This window comes from Urocitellus parryii, chromosome 5 (assembly GCF_045843805.1).
Source record: "Urocitellus parryii isolate mUroPar1 chromosome 5, mUroPar1.hap1, whole genome shotgun sequence".
In the NCBI taxonomy this organism is placed as follows: domain Eukaryota; kingdom Metazoa; phylum Chordata; class Mammalia; order Rodentia; family Sciuridae; genus Urocitellus; species Urocitellus parryii.
In genome coordinates this window covers 156,172,754-156,195,740 of record NC_135535.1, presented here as the reverse complement: position 1 = coordinate 156,195,740, position 22,987 = coordinate 156,172,754, and the positions used below count along the sequence as shown (strand labels likewise).

Here is a 22,987-nt window from a genome sequence, read left to right as displayed (position 1 = left end):
TGGCTCTACATATACATATACAAGGCACTTGTACAGGCGCAGGCCACCATATCTGGTTCTGAACAAATCCTTTTTTCTTGCCGTCCACTCCATAGGACCTTTTCATGTTGTGAGTAAATGGCCTCGGTTTTGGTAACAAGATGGTGTTAACACTGGCCCGTGAAAGCCAGCTTTTTTGAAGCAGGAACTCTAGCTCTATGCCTTATTTACTTTTCCGATTGAGCTCTCCCAGGGAGAACTCAAAAAGTCTGAGCCAACGCTATATCAGGAACCTGAATTGGTGGTGTTGACATTTAACGCGATAAGTTTCAGCCATTGCTATCAATATATCTCCCATCTTCAGATTAGCTCTAATAGAGTCTAGACCCGTCCGCCTTTATATAAAATGCAACCCCATGGGGTTGCATCTGATTATTCAAAATCTCCTTAGGGAAGGGGAAAGGCAGAATAAAACAACGAAAATACTAATGTGAAGCAGAAAGACTAAAGAGTTTTTTTTTTTTCATAAAATGGCCCTTGTGCACGCAGAGCGTTAATAAAAACACATACACCTTCTCTTGTCTTCACAAACTCCAGCTTCTGTATTTGGCGCTTTTCCCATTAGTCAAAGGAACGCAAAGCTGCCCACCGCGCAGGCGCATGTGTATCCTAGAAGGGTTCTGGCGCAGGCGCGCGTGCAGGGAAGTGGGCGGGCTCGCGCGCGTGCTCCGCGGTTCACTTCCGGCAGGCCCCTCCCCCTCCCCCGCGTAGCCACCTCCTCCTCTCCCTTCTCTCTGGCCTCTCCCTCAACTCTCCACCCCTTACGCTCTCCTCCCTGCTCGCTTTCAGTTCTTCCCCTCCCGCTCCATCCGGGTCGCTGACGGCTGTCTCCGGACTGGACAGTGGTGGCGGCTGCTTTTCTCTGAGGAACCTGGTAAAGTTTCACAGGGACCTGACAGGGGAGCAGCGGAGCAGCGGCCCGAAGCCGGAGGAGCCTTGGTGATCGCCGCCACTGGCTGAAAGAGGGTCCCAGGAGCTGGAGACGTGCTTTAGCAGCCGTGCAGCCTCGCTATTTGGGGAGGGGCCGTCCTCGGTCGCCTTGGGCTTTCCCTGCCCTGAGGGGCCGGGTGAGTCGTTGCCCGGGTGGGTTCGGGGGGCGTGTGGTGGCGTTAGGGAGGGGGCAGGCTGGGCTGGGCGGATACAGGCCGGCCTGGCGAAGGGCGCTTTCTCAGCGCTTCCTGGGGGTGAGGGGCGGGGGGTGAGGGAAGGGTCGGTGCTCCGTGGCCCTGGGGCTGGAATGTCGCACCTCCCTGGGGAAGACCTCCTTTGGGTTGAGGCCGCCGGGTCCCCGGACTGGTCTACTGGCCTCTGCGTCTGGGAAGCTGCGGTAGTTGACTGGTCGGTCCGCGAGGTTGGGAGTGTGCAGACGATTTCCCTTCCCCGACCCGCGTGAGCTGGTGTAGGTGCCTGTTAAGGGAAAGGATGGGAGTAAACTGCTTCTCATTCTCCTACCTGTTGCTGGAGAGAGAACGCTTTTCCCGTATCCCTTTAGGACTTTTAAGAGAAAAGAGTGGCTAAATCTAGTCGCGCTGAAATCGAGGATATTTTCCCGTCCTCCTCTTAAAACAAACGGGGGGGCAAAAATACGGGAAGACAGTGCAGAACTCTCGGTAACTGTAGAGTTCTGATGCCCCAAAAGAATGAAATCAAACTTCTTTTAATGGATGGGTCATGGAATGGGACACCTTCGGCACTTGCTAGCCGTAATGTGGAAAAATTGGGTTTTGAAACTTTGAAGTTTTGGTGTAAGAAATGTAGGTGATTACAACAGGAATAATGTAGTAGTACCGGTATTATTTAATAACGTAGTGCATTTGAAAATCTGTGCAGGTTTAAACTAAGTAGACTATTTGTTATTTATTTCTTTGCAAGCGAAGAAATATTCAGTCAATGTACTGGAAAGTTCTACAGATTTCGCCACCAAACTATCAGTGTCCCAGCCCCCATTTCTATTCTTGAAAAATCAGCAGTCCTGGTGGGGTGATTTTACAATTATTTTCCCCCGTCTCCAAATAGTTGTCCCAGAGGTACACATACACATAGACGTGGATTGCCCAGGGAGAATTTTTGAGTCAACTGCCGCTCCTAATAGAAAATGTTGAATTTTAGGGAGGTCTTGATATTGAAATTGCTCATTTATTATAATCACATTAGTTTAGTGTTTAATTTGCAGTGAGGTTGGAATGTTAGTATTTTGACTAAGATCTCTGGAGGTGATTGTTTTAAAGTTAGGGCTTAATAGAATTCTAATTTTTTGTATGGCCTATTAGTATGAATAACTGAAAGTCATTTGAATTATCGGAAACTTAAATTTTTCCATTATTGGTTTTATTTCTTTTACAGAAAAGAACTTCAGTTTTCTGTTGATGTGGAGGTAGGTGTTGTATTATTTAATTATGGTATGATTTGAGGAAGATTGCAAGGTTATGCTTCTGCAGTTGGCTGTATACTTGACTTTGGAGGGGCATTAGAAAGACGTCTTATTTCCTGCTCTTATTGAAATTATTTAAAGTAAAAACAAATAACTGATTAATTTCATCCACAGTTATTTTCATAAGTTTAATCTATCACAAGGCAACAGAAAGCCAAAACCAGTTAGTGTTTTAAATTTTGCAAAGAGTCATAGAAAGTGACGAATTTTCCCAAAGCATTTTTGTATGGTGCATTTAAAAGTAAAACAACTAATTGGTTTTAGAAGCTAAATGATACTTATGTAGCATAGTTTAAAATGTCTAGTGTTTACTGTATAGTGATTATTGTAGCCTATCACTTGATTAAAGAGCAGTTATATATCTTGTTTCCTTTTGAAGTCATGTTAACTTTTTTCTGTCTCCTCAGACATAGGGTACCTCCAACTTACCAGTGTTTCAGAAGTGAGTTTTGTATTGAAACTGGAAGACCAAAATAATTACAAGCATGTTGTGCTGGGGAAATGCATCTTTTGGACAACTAGGTTTGGGTGGAATTGATGAAGAAATTGTATTAGAGCCCAGAAAAAGTGACTTTTTTGTAAATAAAAAGGTCCGGGATGTAGGATGTGGACTCAGACATACTGTATTTGTTCTGGATGATGGAACTGTGTATACGTGTGGATGTAATGATCTAGGACAGCTAGGCCATGAAAAATCCAGAAAAAAACCAGGTAAGTGGAAACATTTTCATTTGCTATTTCTAATAATTATTTTTAAGTTTGAAGTATTGTATTTCTGTAGCCTTAAATCTATATTCTTTGTCAAACTTTAAAAGCAAAGCAGGAGTTAATTATATCCTTGACATTTGCTTGCTTCTTTTTGGTTTCTTTTTTTACTGTTATTATAAACCTTTATAGTATGGTGTGTAAAAAGTGAAATAGAGAAAACCAGCCTGCAGTGTATATACATCTTCTTTGGTATAAAGGTATATAGAACTCTTTAATAAGCTCAGTCTCCCTTAACAGATTTTAATTTTGTAATTTATTTTGATGTTTTTGTATATCTGGGGGGGGGGACCCCATAAGATAATTTTATTTGGTTTAATCAGAAGTATCATTTTTACTACCATAATTAGCTACTTTCAAGTATCAATGCTGTCTATGATGATTTCATGAATATGAGGTATTCTGAGTTTTCAGTAGCTGATCAAGCAGAATTTAAAATAATTTTTTTAAGAAAATGAGAAATTTGAGGAATTTGATAACATTTCATGTTCTGTTTTCCTGGATATCTTAAATATTTCCATATTTAGGAATATTACTATGTTTTGCTTTTGATTATAACAAAAGTTACTATCTTAAGGTGGTAAGAATGCAACTATATTGACTTGGTTTTTTTAGACTTTAGCAGTAATGACACTTAAGTATTTTCTATTTTCTATGGCAGTTATTTTTTATAAGTTCACTTTTTAAGTGGTTTCTGTTGTTAGTTACTTTTGAGAGTTAATACAGTTATAATATATTTAGGCACCTTTCAGCTTTCATATCATCTCAACACCATGCCAAACTTCAATCTTCCGATAATGAAAATTGTAAATAATGTAGTTTTTTATCCTTTGTGGTGAGGGTCTTAATCTCTCTTGTCTCTTCTGCTTTAATTTGTAATTTAGTTTTAATGAATGATAATGGTACTTAATGTAGTTGGTTTAATTATTGTAGAACTCAAGGTAAATGGTAAGTTCCTTGTTTCTCACTAAGAATATTTCATGGAATCTTACCAGATTTTCATAATTTCAGGCATTGAGGTGTCACTTGGTAGAAATGAATGAATGGTACTTTCTGATAATGGCTTTGATTTTTATCTGTGCTGTAGAGGCTAATGGGCCCTTTACTTTTTTTGTTTAGCTTTGGAATGTTGCCTCAGATTGAAATTTTCATGGTATTGGGACTTCTGCTGTTCTTTGTATTTACCATGCTCCATAGAAATAACTGAACTTTGTATATCTATAATTTTGGAAAGAATGGAGGGCAAGTAGAAAATACAAAGCCAGCACATAAAAATTGTCAATACAGTTACTGCAGTTTTCTAAGATTAAGAAGATTTAATGTTATTAAACACTTGTTCTGCGTCCAGGACAAGGGTAGACACTATATGCATAGCATGATGATAATGCCTGAAATAGCTTCTAACTTTATAGGTGAGATTCTGAGAAACTTAACTAGCCACTTCTTTGTGGTCTTATTGACATTGTATTGATTGCATCGTGACATCTATATCATCCTATACTTTCATCCTGAAGAATTATGTGATAATACGAAGTTAGGAGTATGGATTTCCTTAACTTAGGAAACCTCTTTAGGATTACCTCATTGTTGTCCAGGGTATGTACCACAGTCTGGAATAGAAACATGATAAAATGAGCTTTTTCTTTCAGAAATTGAGCCTGGGTTGGGAGTTAAAAGCAAACATAAATGAAACAACTGGATAGAATTAAAATTTTAAATGATGTGCTGAATACTTTCAGTTCAGGAAATTTAAATAATGAGAAATGTCACTGTGGGATAGAATTAAAATAAGATTTCAGGGAGAAAATGAGGGCTTAAGTTTAATATTGTCAACAATAGCTGAAAAATAAGTCTGGTATGATGGTGCATGTGCATGCCTATAATCTTAGTGGCTGGGGGAGGGAGGCATGAGGAACAAAAGTTTGAGGCCAGCCTCAGCAAGAGGCCCTAAGCAACTTGGTGAGACCCTGTCTCAGTAAAAAAATAAAAAGGTTGGGGATGTGCCTCAGAGGTTAAGCACCCCTGGATTCAATCCTGGGCACATCCCACCCCCAAAAAAAAATAAAAGTCTGGAGCTGAAATTGCTTAGTTTTATACAGGGAGGATTCTGATCCTGAAGAAAGTCTTTTATTATTAGAAGTCCTGGTTCAGTGATGATATATTGAAGTATTCTTAGGGTTCAGAGGTAGGAAAAAGTGAAAGTTCAAGGACAGTTGATTGTGATAGGGATTTCATTTTTTAACCTCAGTCTTGGTTTAAGCTGCTTTAGTAGTAAATTTTAATGTTTTTAACTAAATTACGTGTTTGAAATAATTCCTAAATGTGCCCCTTTCCTAATCCTTATTTAAATTTATGAGTTCGAGGAATGGATTAGAAGATAAGAAGTTGTTGGATCTTACTGGATTTTAAAGTCTTCTAGTAATTGAACAGTCTGGTTGTATTTCTAGGATCATGTAGTAAGTAAGCATGGTTCATTTCATCAGAGCTTTAAATTTGTCAGAGAAATCAGAAAGAATGGAACTAAGAATTATTTCTAACATAGTTTGACTTTATAACAAATATCCTATAACTAATAAGGAGTGAAAGAGAAAGAGTAAACCTCATTAATGATAAGTTGTTCTTGAGTCACAATAATTTACTAGAGTACTTGGCCTTATAGTTTAGTAAGTAGATTTGGCCTGTGGTCTGTTAGGAGAGTGTTTCCATTCTGGACATTTTCTGATCCACATAGAAAAGTTTTAACTGATTTATTATACTAAGAATGTAGATTAAGTTCACATTCATCTCATTTCTCTTGTACGTGTATTCCCCTTGCTATGACTACTAGCTTTTTCTGAATTACTTACAGAGAGAGACTTTCTGTTTCATTTACATGTATTTTTCCTGTGTAAGAACTTTTTTGGGGGAGGTGGGGAGTGTTAGGGCCTATATTCAGAACTTTCTAATTAATCTTTTTAAGCTAGTGTCTCAATTTCCTTTTCCTTTTTAATTTTTTTTTTTTTAAGTACTGTCTAAATTTCTTTTCTTCTTTTTTTGTACTGGGAATTGAACCTAGGGACACTCTACCACTGAGCTATATCCTCATTTTATTTTTTATTTTGAGACAGAGTCTTCTAAGGTGTTGCTAGTCTACTAGATGCCAAAGTTGTCCTCGAATTTGTGATTTTGTGATCCTTTTATCTCAGGTTCCCAAGTCTCTGGGATTACATGCATGAGCCACTGTGCATCTTGGTTTCTTTATCTTTTTCTTTTGGTACTGGGGATTGAACACTGGTACTTTACCACTGAGCTACATTCCTAGCCCTTTTTATTTTTATTTTGTGATGGATCTTACTAAGTTGCCCAGGCTGGCCTCAAACTTAACAATCTTTCTGCCATTCTCCTGCCTCAGCCTCCCAAATCCCTGTGATTGTAGGTGTGTGCCACCATGCCCTGCTGTGCCCCTCAATTTCTTAATTCATAACAAGTAAAAAATTTAACTTTCAGCAAGCCATATAAGTCCATTTAAATGAATTGTTTTTATACTTTCTTCCAAATTCACTTCTGAAAATTTTAAGAAAATTTGTAGGAAGTATACTTAACAAGTTTCTTTATGGAGTATATATATCCAGTCATAGCCATAACTTGGTGACAATGGTCCTAAATGTTTTGTACATCTATTTCCATTTATTTCATTTTAGAAGTGATATTAAACTTTTATGACCATAATTTGTAAATGCTGTGTCATAATTCTATTTCAGTAGTTTTTTGTGCTTTGCAGAGTTCTTTCAGATGGTTTATCTCATTTAATTCTCTCAATAGTCTTTTAGGTAGTGCAAGTGTTGTGTTGCTCATTTTACAGAAGAGGAAACTAAAGTTAAAAAAAATTGAGACTAACAACAGGGTTACTAGACTAGCAGATATTAAGACACCACTCTAAATCCTGTAGTTTTACTTTTATCCACAAAGATTTTATCCTGCCATAGTGAAAAGGTAGAATATTTGTTCACCTAGGAAGAAAATAGTTGTCATTGATATTTTAAAGTAATTCTGAAGGTAGGAAAAAAATTTTTTAATTACTATTTTGTAACTAAGATTATACAATTAAGACACCATGTTCTATTACCCCTTGTTGCATAAATTCAAGTCATTTTAAGAACCACATAAGATTGAGAGTTGTTTTCAAGATGTAATATCGTGCCATCACAAACTAAAAATCCAAGTATGTATAGTTTATTCTTGGATGGAAGACTAACTTGATTAGCGAAGCCAGCAGTAGGTAAAGTTTTGAATAATGTGATAAAATTAATTATAGTTTATACTTAGCATTTATAGAAGATAAAAGATAATGAATATTGATTCTGTTTCCTATATTACTGTAACAGTAATTTCTGTTGATCAGTCCAGTAATTAAATCTCACAGCAGTAATAACTTTCTGCCTTCATTTTCTGTTCTGTTCTTTCTATTCACAAAACAAAAATCTGCAAATCAACTGTTCTATAAAATACAGTTGAATTAAAAAGTATAAGCATGGGAAATTATTTACTGGAGAGTGGGTTAAAAAATATCAACTATTTCTTACTGAACCAAAGTATATAAAACCAAAGAAATTCATTATGTTTTATAACTTATAAATTTCACAATATCTTCTAAGGAAGAGAAAGGTGTAGGTGATATGATGACTTGAAAAAAAGTAATTACTGGGGTCAGGACTGCAGGCTTGCTTTGGACACTCGAGAAACATTAGTAGGCAAGAATCTGTCAAGTGTAGGGAAAAGAAAAACCCATAATGCAAACAGATACTACTGTTAGAGAGATGTATAATAATACTTTACTTTGTGTAGGACCCTACATCTGAGGAATTTCAAGAGCATTACACAATAATTCATGGTTCCTTTCAAAATGCTTGTGACACAATTTGCAAGAATTATCCTCATCTTAGGGGATAAATTTACGGAGAAATGGCAGCACAAGTTGGTAAGTAACTTGTCGAATAGCAGGTGACTGGTGAACAGCTGTAAATTGAGTCTGAAAGTTAAACCTACCAGTCCTCCTACCTTATTCTAAATTATACTTATGTTTAGAATTATTTGAGGCAGATCAAATATTAATGCACAGGTTGTTTTCCTTGCCATTTTGCTTGATGGCCTATCAAAATAAATTGTTGAGATGATAGCATTATGGTCATGACTCTGTATGGTATGAGGAATACTGAATTTAGGTGCTGAGAATCAAACCCAGGGCTTCTTGCACATGAAGTAGGTACTCTACCAATGAGCTACATCCCTCAGCCCAAGAATATTTAGATAAAACATAAACTTACTGTGGTAACATCTAGTCTTTTCTCATTTCTCTTATGTGCGTATTTCCCTTTGTTGTCTTAACTGCTACGCTGTTAAGCTTTTTGTCCAAGGTCTATAGAAATTGCTGTGCAGGATTGATTTGGTGGCTGACATTGGAACTTGGATTTGTCACTTATGTTGTATCAAGGCTATCATGTATATATATTTATCTGTCTTTGGGATGTATTGATTTGGTGATGCTTTATGAAACTCAAACCAAACAAAAAATAGTAATAACAGTAGATGCCTGATCTGAGCAGATTTTAACAACTGGCGCTTCTTTAGATGGTTTTCTCTTTGTGTTTTTGTAGGATTGGATGTGAATCACTTTCCTTAATAACAGGAATATCATAGATTTCTGTTTCAGGGTTTAGGCAGTTATCAAGGATTCTTGTTGGAAGGGACAGCCTAGGTGGTCCAGTGTCCATCATCTTAGGAGGTTCTTAGCATTCCATGTCCTTAGTATGTTATATGAATGTATTGCTGTTAAGTTCATTCTCACAAACCCCATTTATTTTTAAAATTACTTTTTTAAACTATAAAACATATTAGTACTTGGATGACATATTAAAAAACTTACAGAGGACATGTACTCAATGAACTCATAGATTAAAATTGTGTTAGTAAAATGGATAGTGTTTATGAAGAAACCACATAATGAGCCCATGGCTTGTTTCATTTCTGCTTCTCTGGGCTTGTTTTTCATGTTGATGGAATTAAAAAGCAGTAATTTTAAGATATTAATGAATTATAACAGTTTTTTATGTGCATTAAAGGCTATACTGTATAATCAATGTACAAAAATTTATTCAAGTTACTATAGGCAAAAGAAATTTCTATCATTCTTTAAACCGTATGTTATATATGTGTGTGTGTGTGTGTGTGTGTGTGTGTGTGTGTGTGTATATATATATATATATATATAAATATAATTTTTTTTTAATCTGCGTATACTCTTTTGTCTTTTTAGCACAGTAGGATTTCAGTTTAGCCTTCCTTGATGGTGAGGAAAATATTCTGGAAGCCTTTAGTAATGTTTTCCACAAATTAATTGGAACAGTCCTAATTAATTTTATTTTTAAATTTTTTTGCAATGCTGGAGATTGAACCATAAGGACTTAAGCTTGCTAGGCAAGTGCTCTACATGTGTGCTGCATCTCCAGTTCTACTTTCTTATTAATATCAAGTTTAGCCTCATTTTATTCCTTTGCTCTAGGTGTCATTATTCTGAAATACACATTTTTAGGTTTTTTTTTTAATAATTTTTTGTTTTTATTATAAAAGTATAACATGTTCTTCTTGCCTAGTATACCCTGGGTTGGTTCCTTAGTACCACAATCAAGTCAAAACAAAACAAAACAAATAAAAATAGTTCATGTTTGTGATAGAAAAATTGGAAAACATTTGAATATAAAAATTGACCCTAATGCCATCATGCATAGATAATAAAATTTTGGGACCTTTTCTATACTCATGTTTCTGATTATAGTCTGAGAGTGTGTAATTCTAATGCAACTTTTTTTAAATAAAAAGTATTTTTTCAATTTTCAAATATCATTGAGGGATATTGTGAATGATCATTTAACATTTCATTACTTAGATATACCAAAAATGGGTTTCTTTAATTTATTTTCAAATTTTTGTTATAAGTAATGCTGCCATGAATGTATATATTAATTTAGTGTTTATTTGCATCTGTTTATTTCTTTAGGAAAGAAAGTCTTAATTTTAGCTAGTCTAGAAGAAACAATAACTGAATTTAATTTAATGTATGTATGTGTTGCTAGGGATTGAATCCCAGGATCTTATGCATGCTAGCTAAGTGTTCTGTCACTGAGTTACTTCCTTGGCCCTGTTTGAGATAGGTGTTGCTAAATTGTCCAAGCTGGTCTTGAATTTGCGATTTTTCTGCCTCAGTCTCATTGCTGGGCTTATATATGTGCATCACCATGCCCCTTAACATGCCAGGCATGGTGGCACATACCTGTAGTCTCAGTGACTTGGAAGGCTCAAATAGGAGGATCTCAAGTTCAGGCCAGTCTGGGCCACATAGTGAGAACCTGTCTTAAAATAAGCAGGGTTGGGGATGTAGTACCTCAGGTTCAATACTCAGTACAGGGTGAGGGGAGGGAGGTAAAAAAGACAAAATTGAGGTCAGATTATAGAATTAAATTTAGGAGCTTGAATTTAATTTGGTTAATATCCACATAGATAGTTGGTCATGGGAATTAATATGGGTTACAAAAGGAAGGATTAGAAAGGAGAGAATTTGGGGTAAAGAAATTAGGCTGTGATAGTAGTCCTTCAAAACAAGAAAGGAGCAGGTGAATGGAGGGAGATTTGGGAAGCAGAAAGAATGGACAGGTTTTGATTTAAAAGTGAGTAGTAAGATGGGTGATGTGGTTCACGCCTTTAATCTCCTGACTTGGGAGGTTTGAACTGTGCTTCAAAGCCAGCTTCAGCAGTTTTAGCAAGGCCCTAAGTAACTTAATGAGACCCTGTTTCAAAATAAAATATAAAAAGGCTGGGATGTGGCTCAGTGGCTAAATGCCCCTGGGTTCGATCCTTGCTATAAAAAGAAAAGGAAAAAAGAATAGTAAGTGTTAAGAACCAGATATGATTCCAGGTGTAATCATTAATAAAAATGAGAATCCAGGAAGAGAAGAAATATGAACTAGTTTTATTTTAGGAGGGGAGAGAAGATTCTGGTGACTAAATTTTGTTGTAAATTTGGTAGCAATATTCAGTAGGTAGTAAGGAATTTAGTACCATATGTGAGGAGAATATTAGGGCTAAAGGCACAAAATATTTCATTTCCAGTTTTGCTTTTCAAGTTTGGAGTAGGCTAACAATTCCAATTGTAGATTTCTCTCCTTGATCCAGTGTATCAAGTAACTAATAATCCATTAACAATATTTAATTTTGCGCTTTTGAGAAGCTGTTAAAAATGCCTGGCAAATAGGATGTCTTTGTAAATTTAAGGTTACCTGAATTATTGCCTTTTATGCTTCATCTGTTTTGCAATTTTTATATACAGATGAATGAAAATGTCGGTTTGCCAGGTGCCTTCTGATATGATCATTTGGTTTTTGTTAATAGGTTTATTTGCTTATTCTTTAATGGATACAACCTGTTAATTACTATGTTTGCATTACTTCCAGGTTTTTCTAGGGAAAAAAGCTTTTTGAAGTTACAAACATAGATACAAGTTGTTTTGGTTGACTAATAGAAATAATTTTAACTATAAATTGGATATGTGCTGGCAGTTTAAGCAAGATCTCTTGGGAAATATGTTCTCTGAGGCAGTGCTATTTTTGTGATAGGGAAATGGAAGGCAGGGAAGGAATAGGCTATAAAAGAGGTCCTAAGGAGCAGCATTAGGAGTAATCCGAAAACAACTGGAAAAAAGTGTTTTATTTCACCTGTTAGTTATTAGAAGTCTGATTTTGTTAATTTTAAGGATGGCATGATGAGAATAAAGTAGAGCTAAGATTGCTTCCTACAGTTGATTCCATCTATTTACAGATAGTGCAAGTATACTTTCTGATCCAAGGATAACTCGACTGTGGATTTCATAACCAGGCTCTCTTAACAGGAATGAACTTTATGAATTTTTCAAGAGTAATTAGGTAAAATGCTGATTGGGTGTTACCAGAACATAGGTTTATTCAGTTCAAAAGTTGAGTTAGTCCCTTTAACTGTGAATAAGGAGGAAAGTGTGTATATTTAGAAGTTGGTATGAGAAGAAATATACAAACCGTAGTATCGGAGAAAAATTTAGTAATTAATTATTATTTATAATATTGAGAAACTATACTGCTGATATTAAGAAACATGTCAGGTACTATGATGAATTAATTATATCCTATCTAAAAGTCTTATAACCCTTGCAAAGTATGCATTTGCGCAGATTTATTTATCTATTTATTTATTTATTTATAGTACTGGAAATTGAACCCAGGAATGCTTTACCACTAAGCTATAACCCCAGTCCTTTTTATTTTTTAATTTCAAGAGAGGGTCTCACAAAGTTATTGAGACTGGCCTCAAATTTTCCATCCTCCTTCCTCAGCTTCCGGAGTCACTGGGATTATAAGCATGTACCACCACACCCAGCTTTATTTGCTCAGTTTTATAGGTGAGGAATATAATACTTTGATAGTTTATGTAACTCATCCAAAGTTAAAATTAACACTTAGTAGAAACAATAGGAAGTTATATGGAAGTTGCTGGGAAAACTCTGAAAAATAGAGCAGTAATACGTTAAATTCAATATCAACATGTTTTAATTTTAAAACTGTAATAGTTAAAAATTATTCCAAATAGATGTATTAAACCAACAACCAAATATTAAAGCTAAGACATAAACCTATATCACCTTAAATCAATAGGGAATAGATTTAGGTGGGCACTATTCAGTAAATGGAATTGGAATGTAGGAATGACATCTAGAGAATAAAAATTCTGGGTTAATTTCTCATTCCATGTACATATTTAGATAAATTCCCAATAAGCCAAATATTTAAATGTAAAGACTAATAAAAGTACTAGAAGAAAACAGACAAATTTATTTTGGGGTCAGGGAAGCCTTTCTAACTAAAATGCGAATAGACATAAAAAAAACTAAACTATTATTATAAAAGAAAAATAATAAGCTAAGCTGAAATTACTGTATACAAAGTTAAAAAGACAATTAGAAGGACATTGATGACTTTTGTTAAAGAAGTAAAGCAGTCTTGGAAACTAATGGGATAAAAACAACCCAATAGCAAAATGGACAAAGGATGACTTTTGTTAAAGAAGTAAGCAGTCCTGGAAACTAATGGGATAAAAACAACCCAATAGCAAAATGGACAAAGGATATGAAACAGGCAGTTTTACAGAAAGGAGATACAATTTTTTTCTTTTATTTTTCCATTTTTTATTGGTACGTTATTATAGATAATGGATATGTTATGCTATGTTTATACATGCACATAACATAATTTGATCAGTCTCACCCCCTAGTACTTTCCCTTTCCCTCCACTCTTCTTCCCCTTGTCTGCTTGCTGTACTCTAAAAATATTTTTTTTTTTTTTTTTTGGAGAGAGAGAGAGAGAGAGAGAGAGAGAATTTTTAATATTTATTTATTTTTTAGTTCTCGGCGGACACAACATCTTTGTTGGTATGTGGTGCTGAGGATCGAACCCGGGCCGCACGCATGCTAGGCGAGCGCGCTACCGCTTGAGCCACATCCCCAGCCCTAAAAATATTTTTAATTTTTAATTTTTTGATTTTTATATTTTTGGTACCGGGGATTGAACCCATGGGTGCTTAATCACCAAGCCACATCCCCAGCATTTTTTATTTTGTCACAGGGCCTCACTAAATTGCTTAAGAGTTTTGCTAAACTGCTGAGGCTGTTCTGGAATTTGTGATCCTCCTGCCTAGGCCTCCAGAGCTGCTGGAATTATAGACAAGGACCACCACGCCCAGCTACTAATGGTTTTTTAATGAGTACAGTTTAACCTCATTCACATTAAGAGACTTAAGGTAACCATTGTTTCCATATATGAGGTTAACAGAAATCCTTAGTTTTAAAAGAACACTGTCAGAATTGTCAGTATACAAGTATTTATATGTTTGTGTTAATGTAAATTGAGAAATTGTAAAATAACACGTACTACAACATTGTTTATAATGACAAGACATTAGAAACAATCTTAATGTCTTTTTGGAATTGGTAAAATAAATTATGGTCCACCTAATCAGTGTAATGCTGTCTAAGTTTTGAAAAGGATGAAAGAGTTCTTGGACTGACACAGGAAGAATTCTCATATACATTAAAAAGAGCAAAGTGTGGAACATTGTATAGAAAACTGTATTTTGGGTAAGTCAAAAAGAAAAGTATACATTTATATTTATTTAGATACATTAAATAAAAACTCTGGAAGGATACATATAATTAATAACTGGTTACTATTGGTGGAGAGATAGGAAAAAAATTGAGAACTATGTTGATGGAGGACATAAATGAATTACTATCAATATATATATATTTTATTTCATTTATTTACTTTTTTTGTAAGGGGTGGGTCTGGAATTAAAGTGCTTATATACAAATCCTGCTCTTTTGCTTTTTAGGTTTGTTATCTTTTAGCATATTGCTTATTCTCTGTGTGCCTATGTGTCCTCCTCTGTAAAATTAGGATAATCGTACTAACTCCTAGGGTGGTTGTAAGGATTAAGATAGCATGATAGTACAAAGAATAATGTCTGGCATATGGTAAGTATTCAATAAATGTTTCCTTTAAAAAAAAAGAAGCTATTGGAGTGAGAATTTAAATTTAGGTGTGCCATATACTAAAAACAGTATTATTATATTTACCTAATGCCTGTTATATATAGAAACAATGCCTGTTCAGTATAGACTATGCTATTTACATGCTTGCCACTAGATAGACAATGCCTGTCTTTTCATTCAGTAGCTATAGTTCAGGCTTTTACTCAACAAACAAGTTCCAGGCATGAAAGAACTTTGCATTTAGAGTTTAAATACCTTAATTGAGTTATTTTTCAAAGATTATACCAAATTAAAACAAACAAACAAACTTGTGATGGTATTTTGGAGCAAGGCTTTACCTTCAGACTTAAAAAATGATACAGAACAAGAAAAGATGCCATTTTTCTTGTGAGAAGAACATAAGTAATGGAAATTAGGTTGGTTATTGATTTTAATAGATTATTTCATGATGACTAATTATAAAGTATGGTTGGTGTGCTGATATTTTCAGGTACATGGGTACTGAATACACTTTTAAACCCAGCCCTGCCCCTCCCAAAATGTTGAATTGACCTTAAAATTTAAAATAAATGCATTTGCTGGGTACAGTGGCCACTTTGGGAAGCTGAGGCAGGAGGATCTCAAGTTCAAGGCCAGCTTCTGCAACTTAGCGAGACTGTGTCTCAAAATGAAAAGGACAGGATGTAGCTCAATGGTAAGGTGCTTGGGGGGCAAGCATTATATTTAATAAATAAATGCATTAATTAATTAATTAAATAAATGCATTTGATTACACCTTCTTACTCTTAATTTGCATTTGTAGTTATTTCCATATGAATCTAAGTAAATTTTTTGCTTTGTGTGTGAATTTATTAATACAGACTGGGAGAAATTTAAACATCAAGAAAATAAAAAAGATAGTTATAAATGAAATTAAAATTAATAAATTTGGAGAACAAATAAGGAACATTTGAAATAGAAACCATTGTGAGAAATGGAAAAGATAATGAAAACCATCTAGGTTCTCCAGTCTCCTTCTCTTCAAAACTGCAAAAACAACTTATCTTTCGGGTGTTAGATCAGTGGTAGAACTCTTGCCTAGCATGTGTGAGGTCCTAGATTTGAACCCAGTACTAATATAAAATAACAACAAAAAAGTCACTCATCCTTTTTTGTTTTTGTTGTTAGTGCTTCTTGAACTCACCTAGGTTTAAACCTTAGATTCACTTTGTGGTCTGCTTCTTTGCCTATAACGCCAACATTAAATCAATTGCTAAAATGTTATCACTTATTTTCTTAGTAACTCTTTTGTTTTTATTATTTTTGCAAATGGTTAACTCTGAATTCGAGCTAGTTGAACTCTTGGGCCCTATCTCTGTCTAATATTCTTTGTTTTCATTCTACTTATATCATTTGTAGTCTATGCAAAAAATGTGGCAACAGTTCTGATTTCCCTGCTCCAATTTATCCTTCTTATTATTCCAAGTTAGTCTTTCTTATGGCATATTTTCATTTCTGTCTCTTGAAATTTCTCAGTTAAAATACCATCTCCTTTATACTACCTAGTCACTCTTATAAGTACTTAAAAGAAAAAATAAACAATGACCTATGTATTTATAAAATAAGCATATTATGAAAACAAGTTATTAAAACATAATCTTATATTTGCATATTAGCAAAAGGCTGTCAGGTCAGTAAATAGGGAAATGTTTATAACTGTGTTTTTCTGTGAATTAGGCATGGGGCACACTCATGGTATTATGAGGATTAAATTATTAGTCTTTAGTACTGTACTAGCACATAATCTATATGTATGTTAACTGTCTTTTGTAAATAGAATATGTAATAGGAGTTTGAACTTGTGAATATATCAGTTGTGAATTTCATAATTCAGATGTTTCTCCATATAAAGTTTTTTTAAAATTTTTGCTGTAAACTAACATATGTAAGTTATTTTAAATTAACTTTAAATTAAAATTTTTTTGTGGTGCTGGGGATCATGCCTTGTGCATGCTAGGCAAGTGCTCTACCACTGAACCATACCATTCTCCCCTAACTTTAAATTTTATAAGGAAATTTATTAAAATATTTTTTTGGGTATGGGTCATGCCATTCCAAATTACTTTTGGTAACTATTGGTAATTTCAGAGAACAGAAGTTTTCATTTAATTTTTGAGATTTTAGTTTTCCTTTAATTCTGAATTTGTTTTGCAGTATAGCTTATGGTCATTATAAGCTGAATATTAGAGGTTCTTTCAAATGTGTCAAATAATTTTTACTTCATCTCACTTAAACAATATTTTTTTTCCTTTTCAGTAACAGAAAAATTTGAGTATTCAGTGAAATATCTTTTGTTAATTTGTTTTTGAAATAAAATTAGCAATATGATTCTTCAAGGGAAAATAAATCTGACTATACTCCTTTTTTTATCTATAGAAAATAAGACTGTGTGTAACATCTTTTTTTAAAAAAATGGAATTTAGTAATACTTCAAATTTCATGATGGTATCTTGTGAACCTTAAAAGTTAAAATTTTTAGATGTGAATCTTAAGGGCACTTTACATTGCTCCATTTGGAGTTTTGAGTTGTTCAGAGAGAAAGGAAGAGGATATCTATTTTTAGCAACTATTGAGGCATGGTAGGATAAGATTTTGAAACTTACTGTCTGGCAGAATTAAGCTCTGAACACCTCAAAAAAACCAAACCAAACCAAAACAAAGCAAAACAAAAAAACATAACATAGGTATTTAACAAAGTATATTCTTTTGACTTTTAGTGTTGTAGTTATCATCAAGATGGTTGTTTGTTACTATTCATAGCAATAATGTTTTCTATATCCCCATAATTTGAATATAGAATCAACAGTGTCTTTGATTATTGTTCATACATTGTTGGAGTTTAGAGTCCCTCCTCCTTTCTTTGTGCAAGTGTTCTACCTGTAGCTCATCAAGATAATTTCTTTTCCTTCTTTTTTTTTCCCTTGCTTTGCTGGGGATTCAATCCAGAGCTTAACACGTTAGGCAAGTGCTATAGCACTGAGCTGTACCCCCAGCCCCAGAGAGTTTTTTGTTTGTTTGTTTTTAATTAAAAAACAAAACAAACAACCAAAATATCCCTAGGACTTCATGAAATTTATTGATTACACTAAGTTAAGATTAACTATGGACTATGGACTAACTATGGATAGTCCCTGTTTAATGAACTGATTATGTTTTTAGAAAACTTTGGCTTGATTTCCTCTTAATTTTTTCAGATTTTATTGTGTATATTTGAAGTTTACAACATGATATTTTGAGTTACATAGAGTATCTATCTATCTATCTATCTATCTATAGAAATTAACCTACCTATCTCACGTAGTTACTTTTTGTGTATGACAAAGAGAAGTTAAAAATCCACTTAACAAAAATCCTTAATATAATAGAATTTTTATTACCTTTAGTCCTTATTTGGTACATATAATCTCTAGACTTTTCTTCTTTCTACCTATCTGCTGTTATATCCTTTAACCTACATCTCCCTATCTACCTCTTCCATGGTAATCTCTTTCATTCTCTTGTGTTTTAAGCCCTGTTTTTGTAAAAAAAGAAGTTATTCCCACATGTAAGTGAGATTGTGACATGTTTTCTGTGTCTGGCTTATTTCATTTGGCATAATGTCCTCTAGGTCTGTCCATATTGAGGTAAATGGGATAACTGCATAACAGCTTTTTTGAGGTCAAATAATATTCATTGTGTGTTTGTGTGTGTGTGTATGAGTGTATGTGTGTGTGTGTGTGTTCCATTTTTAAAAATCTGCTTGTCAGTAGGCATTTAGGATTTTTCCATATCATAATGATTATTGTGAATAATGCTGCAGTAAACATGAGGGTGTAGATATCTTTATGAGGTGATTTCATCTCTTTTGGGTATTTTCAAAGAAGAGGTATTTCTAGATCATACAATAGGTACATTTTAAAAATTTCTTCAGCAACCTTCTTATTGTTTTCCATAATGCTCGTACCATATATATTCCTACCGACAATAAATAGAATGCACTTTTCTTCACACCCTTGCCAACATTTGTTATTTTATTTTTCAAAAATATTTTTTAATTGTTGATGGACCTTTATTTTATTTATTTGTATGTGGTGCTTAGAATTATACCCAGTGCCTCACACATGCAAAGTAAGTGCTCTACCACTGAGCTACAACCCCAGCCCCATTTTTTTTTTTTTTTAAATAATATCCACCTGTACAGGAGTGAAGTGATGTTGCGGAGTGATTTTAATTGCATTTCCTGTATGATTAGTCATCTTCAACACCTTTTCATTATATCTGTTAGCCATTTTTGTGTCATCTTTGGAGAAATATCTGTTCAAGTACTTTTCCCATTTTTAGTCAGGTTATTGGTTTTTCTGCTTTTGAGTTGTAAGAGTTCTTTATAAAATTGTGATCTTAACTGTCTATCAGATATGTGATTTGCAATTATTTCTCCCAGTCCATGTTTTTGATTGTATCCTTTGCAGTGCAGAAGTTTTATAGTTAGATATAGTCTCATTTACTTATATTTGTTTCTGTAGTATGAATTTTTGGTATGATGTCAAATTCAATATCAAGGAATTTTTCTCTTCTAGGAGTTTTTTTTTAGGGGGTTAGAAGGGTTGGACTCAGGGATAGTCAACCACTGAGCCACATCACCAGTCCTGTTTTGTATTTTATTTAGAGACAGAGTCTCACTGTCTCTAAATAAAATAGCTTAGCACTTCATTGTTGCTGAGGCTGGCTTTGAACTTGCAATCCTCTAGCCTCAGCCTCCCAAGCTGCTAGGATTACAGGTGTATGCTACCGTGCCCAGCTCTTTTAGGAGTTTTATGGTTTCAGTACTTATATCTCTTACACCATTTTGACTTGTTTTTTCTGTGTGGTATAAAATAAGGCTCCAATTTTATTCTTTTACATGTAGAAATCCAGTTTTCCCTCCACCATTTATCAGAGATGTCTGTTCCTTTAGGTCTTCTTGGTGGCCTTGTTAAGAATTGGTTGACTGTGTATGTTTGGATTTATTTATGGGTTCTCTGTTCCGTAGGTTTATGTTTCTATGCCAGAACCATACTGTTTTGATTGCTATAGTTTTGTAACAATTTTTCCCCAGGTGTTAGGTTTGAACCCATGGGCACTTTACTACTAAGCTACAGCCCTCCACACCCCCTTTTAAATTAATTAATTAATTAGGTATATATAACAGAATGCATTTTGATTCATTGTACACAATTGCAGCACAGCTTTTCATTTCTTTGGTTGTACATGATATAGTGTTACACCATATTTTCAGTCATACATGTACCTAGGGTAATGATGTCCATCTCATTCCACCATCTTTCCTGCTCCCATGTCCCCTCCCTCCCTTTTGCACAAAGTTCCTCCATTTTTCCCATATCCCCCTCCCCCATTTATGGATCAGCATCCACTTATTAGAACATTCGGCCCACTTTTGTTTATTATTATTATTTTTTCAGTATAAAATACTCATTTTTATTTTATTTCTTTATCCATTTACTTATTTTGTGGTGCTGGGAATTGGACTCAGGGCCTTGTGCATGCTAGGTAAGCATGCTACCACTGATGGCCAAGTTGCAGAGCCTGGCCTCACACTTGTGATCCTCAAGTCTCATTCTCCAAGTAGCTGGGATTATAGGTGTGCACCACAGTGCCTGATTGGTAATGTAATTTTAAATCAGAAAGTGTGATGCTACCAACTTTGTTTTTTCTTTTTCAGTATTATTTTGACATTTATGTGTATGTCTTCATATGAATTTTAAGGTTGTTTCTTCTATTTCTGTAAAGAATGCCACTGGATTTTGGTTAAGGATTTCTTTTGATAGTATGGGCATTCTTTTCTATTAATATGGGATATTTTTCTGTTTATTTTTTCTATGTTCAGTTTTTTTTTAATCAGTGTTTTATATTTCAATGGACAATTTTTTTTACTTCCTTGGTTAAATTCTGTGGCATTTTATTAATAATTTTGATGCTACCATAAATGGGATTGTTTTCTTGATTTCTTTTTCAACTAGGTCATTTTGGGGGGGCGAATATTGGGGATTGAACCCAGGGGTGCTTAACCACTGAACCATATCCCCAGACCTTTTTATTTTGAGACAGGGCCCTGCTAAGTTGCTGAGCCTGGCTTTGAACTTGCGATCCTCCTGCCTTAGCCTCCCAAGTTGCTGGAATTATAGGCATGTACCACCATGCCTGTCTTCATTATTCAGCTAGGTCATAATCATTTTAAAAAAAATTTGTTTTAGTACTAGGGATTGAACCCAGATGTACTTCGCTTACTAAGCTACTTTTCCAGCCCTTTTTATTTTGAGATAGGTGCTTGATAAATTGCCTAGGGCCTTACTAAGTTGCTAGTGCTGGCCTCAAACTTGTGATACTTCTGCCTTTGTCTTCCAAGTTGCTGGGATTGCAGGCATGTACCACTGAGCCTGGCTTAGGTCATTATTTTTGTATAGAAATGGTGCTGATTTTTGTATCCTTCAACTGGACTGGGTCATTTATTATGTCTTAATGGGGGTTTTGGTTTTTTTGTTTTGTTTTGTTTTGTTTGTATGATTTTTTGGGGGGGGGTTCTACATGTAGAATCAAATCATCTGCAAATAAAGATGTTTAACTTCTTCCTTTCCAATATGGATACCTTTTAATTCTTCTAATCTTATTTCTTTTCCTAGTTTTTGAATTTCTGAAGCAGTTATCTGTTTTCAAAGTTGGTATCGGTAATTTAATGGGGCTAGTATTCTGGAAGAACAAAAATTGTTTTGGCTTTTTTAGTATGCAGAAAAGGATATTGAGCTCAGAACAGTTCAAAAGTGGAAATATTGATTTTTAATACGTTGTTTTAAGTATTTCTCTAAGGCTCTAATTTTAAAAAGTATTTTAAAATTTTAATTTAATTTCTGAGTGTTAGAGCTCAAACCTAGAGCCTCACACATGCTATGGAAGTGCTCTACCACTGAGTTTATACCCATAGCCCAAATGTTTTTAAAATTAAATTGTTTTGAATAGGCAGTATATTCACAGGTTCAGATCAAAGTAAAATATATTGAGAAGCTTTTGCATTTGACTGTTAAAATTTCCCCTCTGCCTGTATCCTCTATAGAACTGTCTTTGTTAATTTTTAAATTTATCTTTCCAAAGTTTCTTCATGTAGACATAAGCAAATATATATTCTTATTCCTCCTTACCTTATACAAAAAAAAAAAAAGCAAATTGTGTATTCTCTGTTGACATCTTGCCACCCCTATCTTGTTAATATACCCTGGGAGAGCTTTCCATATCAGAATGCAAAGTAAAGTTTGCATTACTTTAGTATACCCTACCAGTATACTATTCAATGTGTACATGGAATCCTTTTACGGATATTTAGAAAATTTTTAGGCTTTTACTCTTATGTAGTGTTGCAAATTAAATTAAATTGTTTTGAATAGGCAGTGTATTCACATGCATTCGCACATACTCATGTTCAGTGTATCTGTAGAATAAATTCCTGAACATGGAATTATTAGGTGGAAAGGGAAAACTCCTGTTTTGTTAGATAATGCCATGGCTGTTTTCTCCATAGAAGTTGTTTTGTTTTGTACTCCCACTAACAGTATGCAACTGTGCCTTTTCCAGAAGTGAAAACTGGTACCTAGGTATGTGGTTCTTTTTTTTTTTTTTTTTTAAATAAGCCTTATTTTATAGCAATTTTAGGTTCACAGCAACATTGAATGTTCTCAATTCCCCTATACCCAAACCCATACATGGATTACCTCTTCACCATTGATATTGTGCATCACAATGTGCATTTGTTAAAATCAATAAACCTACATCAACATGTTGTTATCACTAAATTCCATAGTTTACTCTTCGTGTGACTTATTCTAAGGGTTTTAACAAGCATATAATGGTGTGTATCCACCATTGCAGTATCATGAGGTATAGTTTTGACTGCCCTAAAAATACTCAGGGCTCTACCTGTTCATCCCTTCCTTGCCCAAACTTTGGCAGTCAGTCTTTTTACTGTCTCCATAGTTTTGCCTTTTCCAGAATGTCATCTATTTGGAATCTCATGGTATGTGGTCTTTTCAGATTAGTTTCTTTCACTTAGCAATATGTATTTTAAGTTTCTTACATATCTTTT

The 22,987-nt window shown here is 34.5% G+C and overlaps 1 protein-coding gene across 5 annotated transcripts in view; it reads left to right on the top strand.

The window, feature by feature from the left end:
- The first annotated feature begins 784 nt into the window (after positions 1 to 784).
- Herc4 (HECT and RLD domain containing E3 ubiquitin protein ligase 4) overlaps positions 785 to 22,987 on the top strand; it is a 115,579-nt gene continuing 93,376 nt past the window's right edge. For 3 of the 5 annotated variants that reach the window (XR_003301367.2, XM_026394655.2, XM_026394654.2), the window contains exons 1-3: positions 785 to 1,122; positions 2,383 to 2,413; positions 2,878 to 3,181. Coding sequence is in view for 4 of the 5 variants with exons in the window: in XM_026394655.2 (XP_026250440.1) it covers positions 2,956 to 3,181 (226 nt within the window). In the remaining variant the exon portion in view is untranslated. The remainder of the gene's footprint in view (positions 1,123 to 2,382; positions 2,414 to 2,877; positions 3,182 to 22,987) is intronic. The other 2 variants (XM_077799307.1, XM_077799306.1) reach the window with 2 other exon arrangements.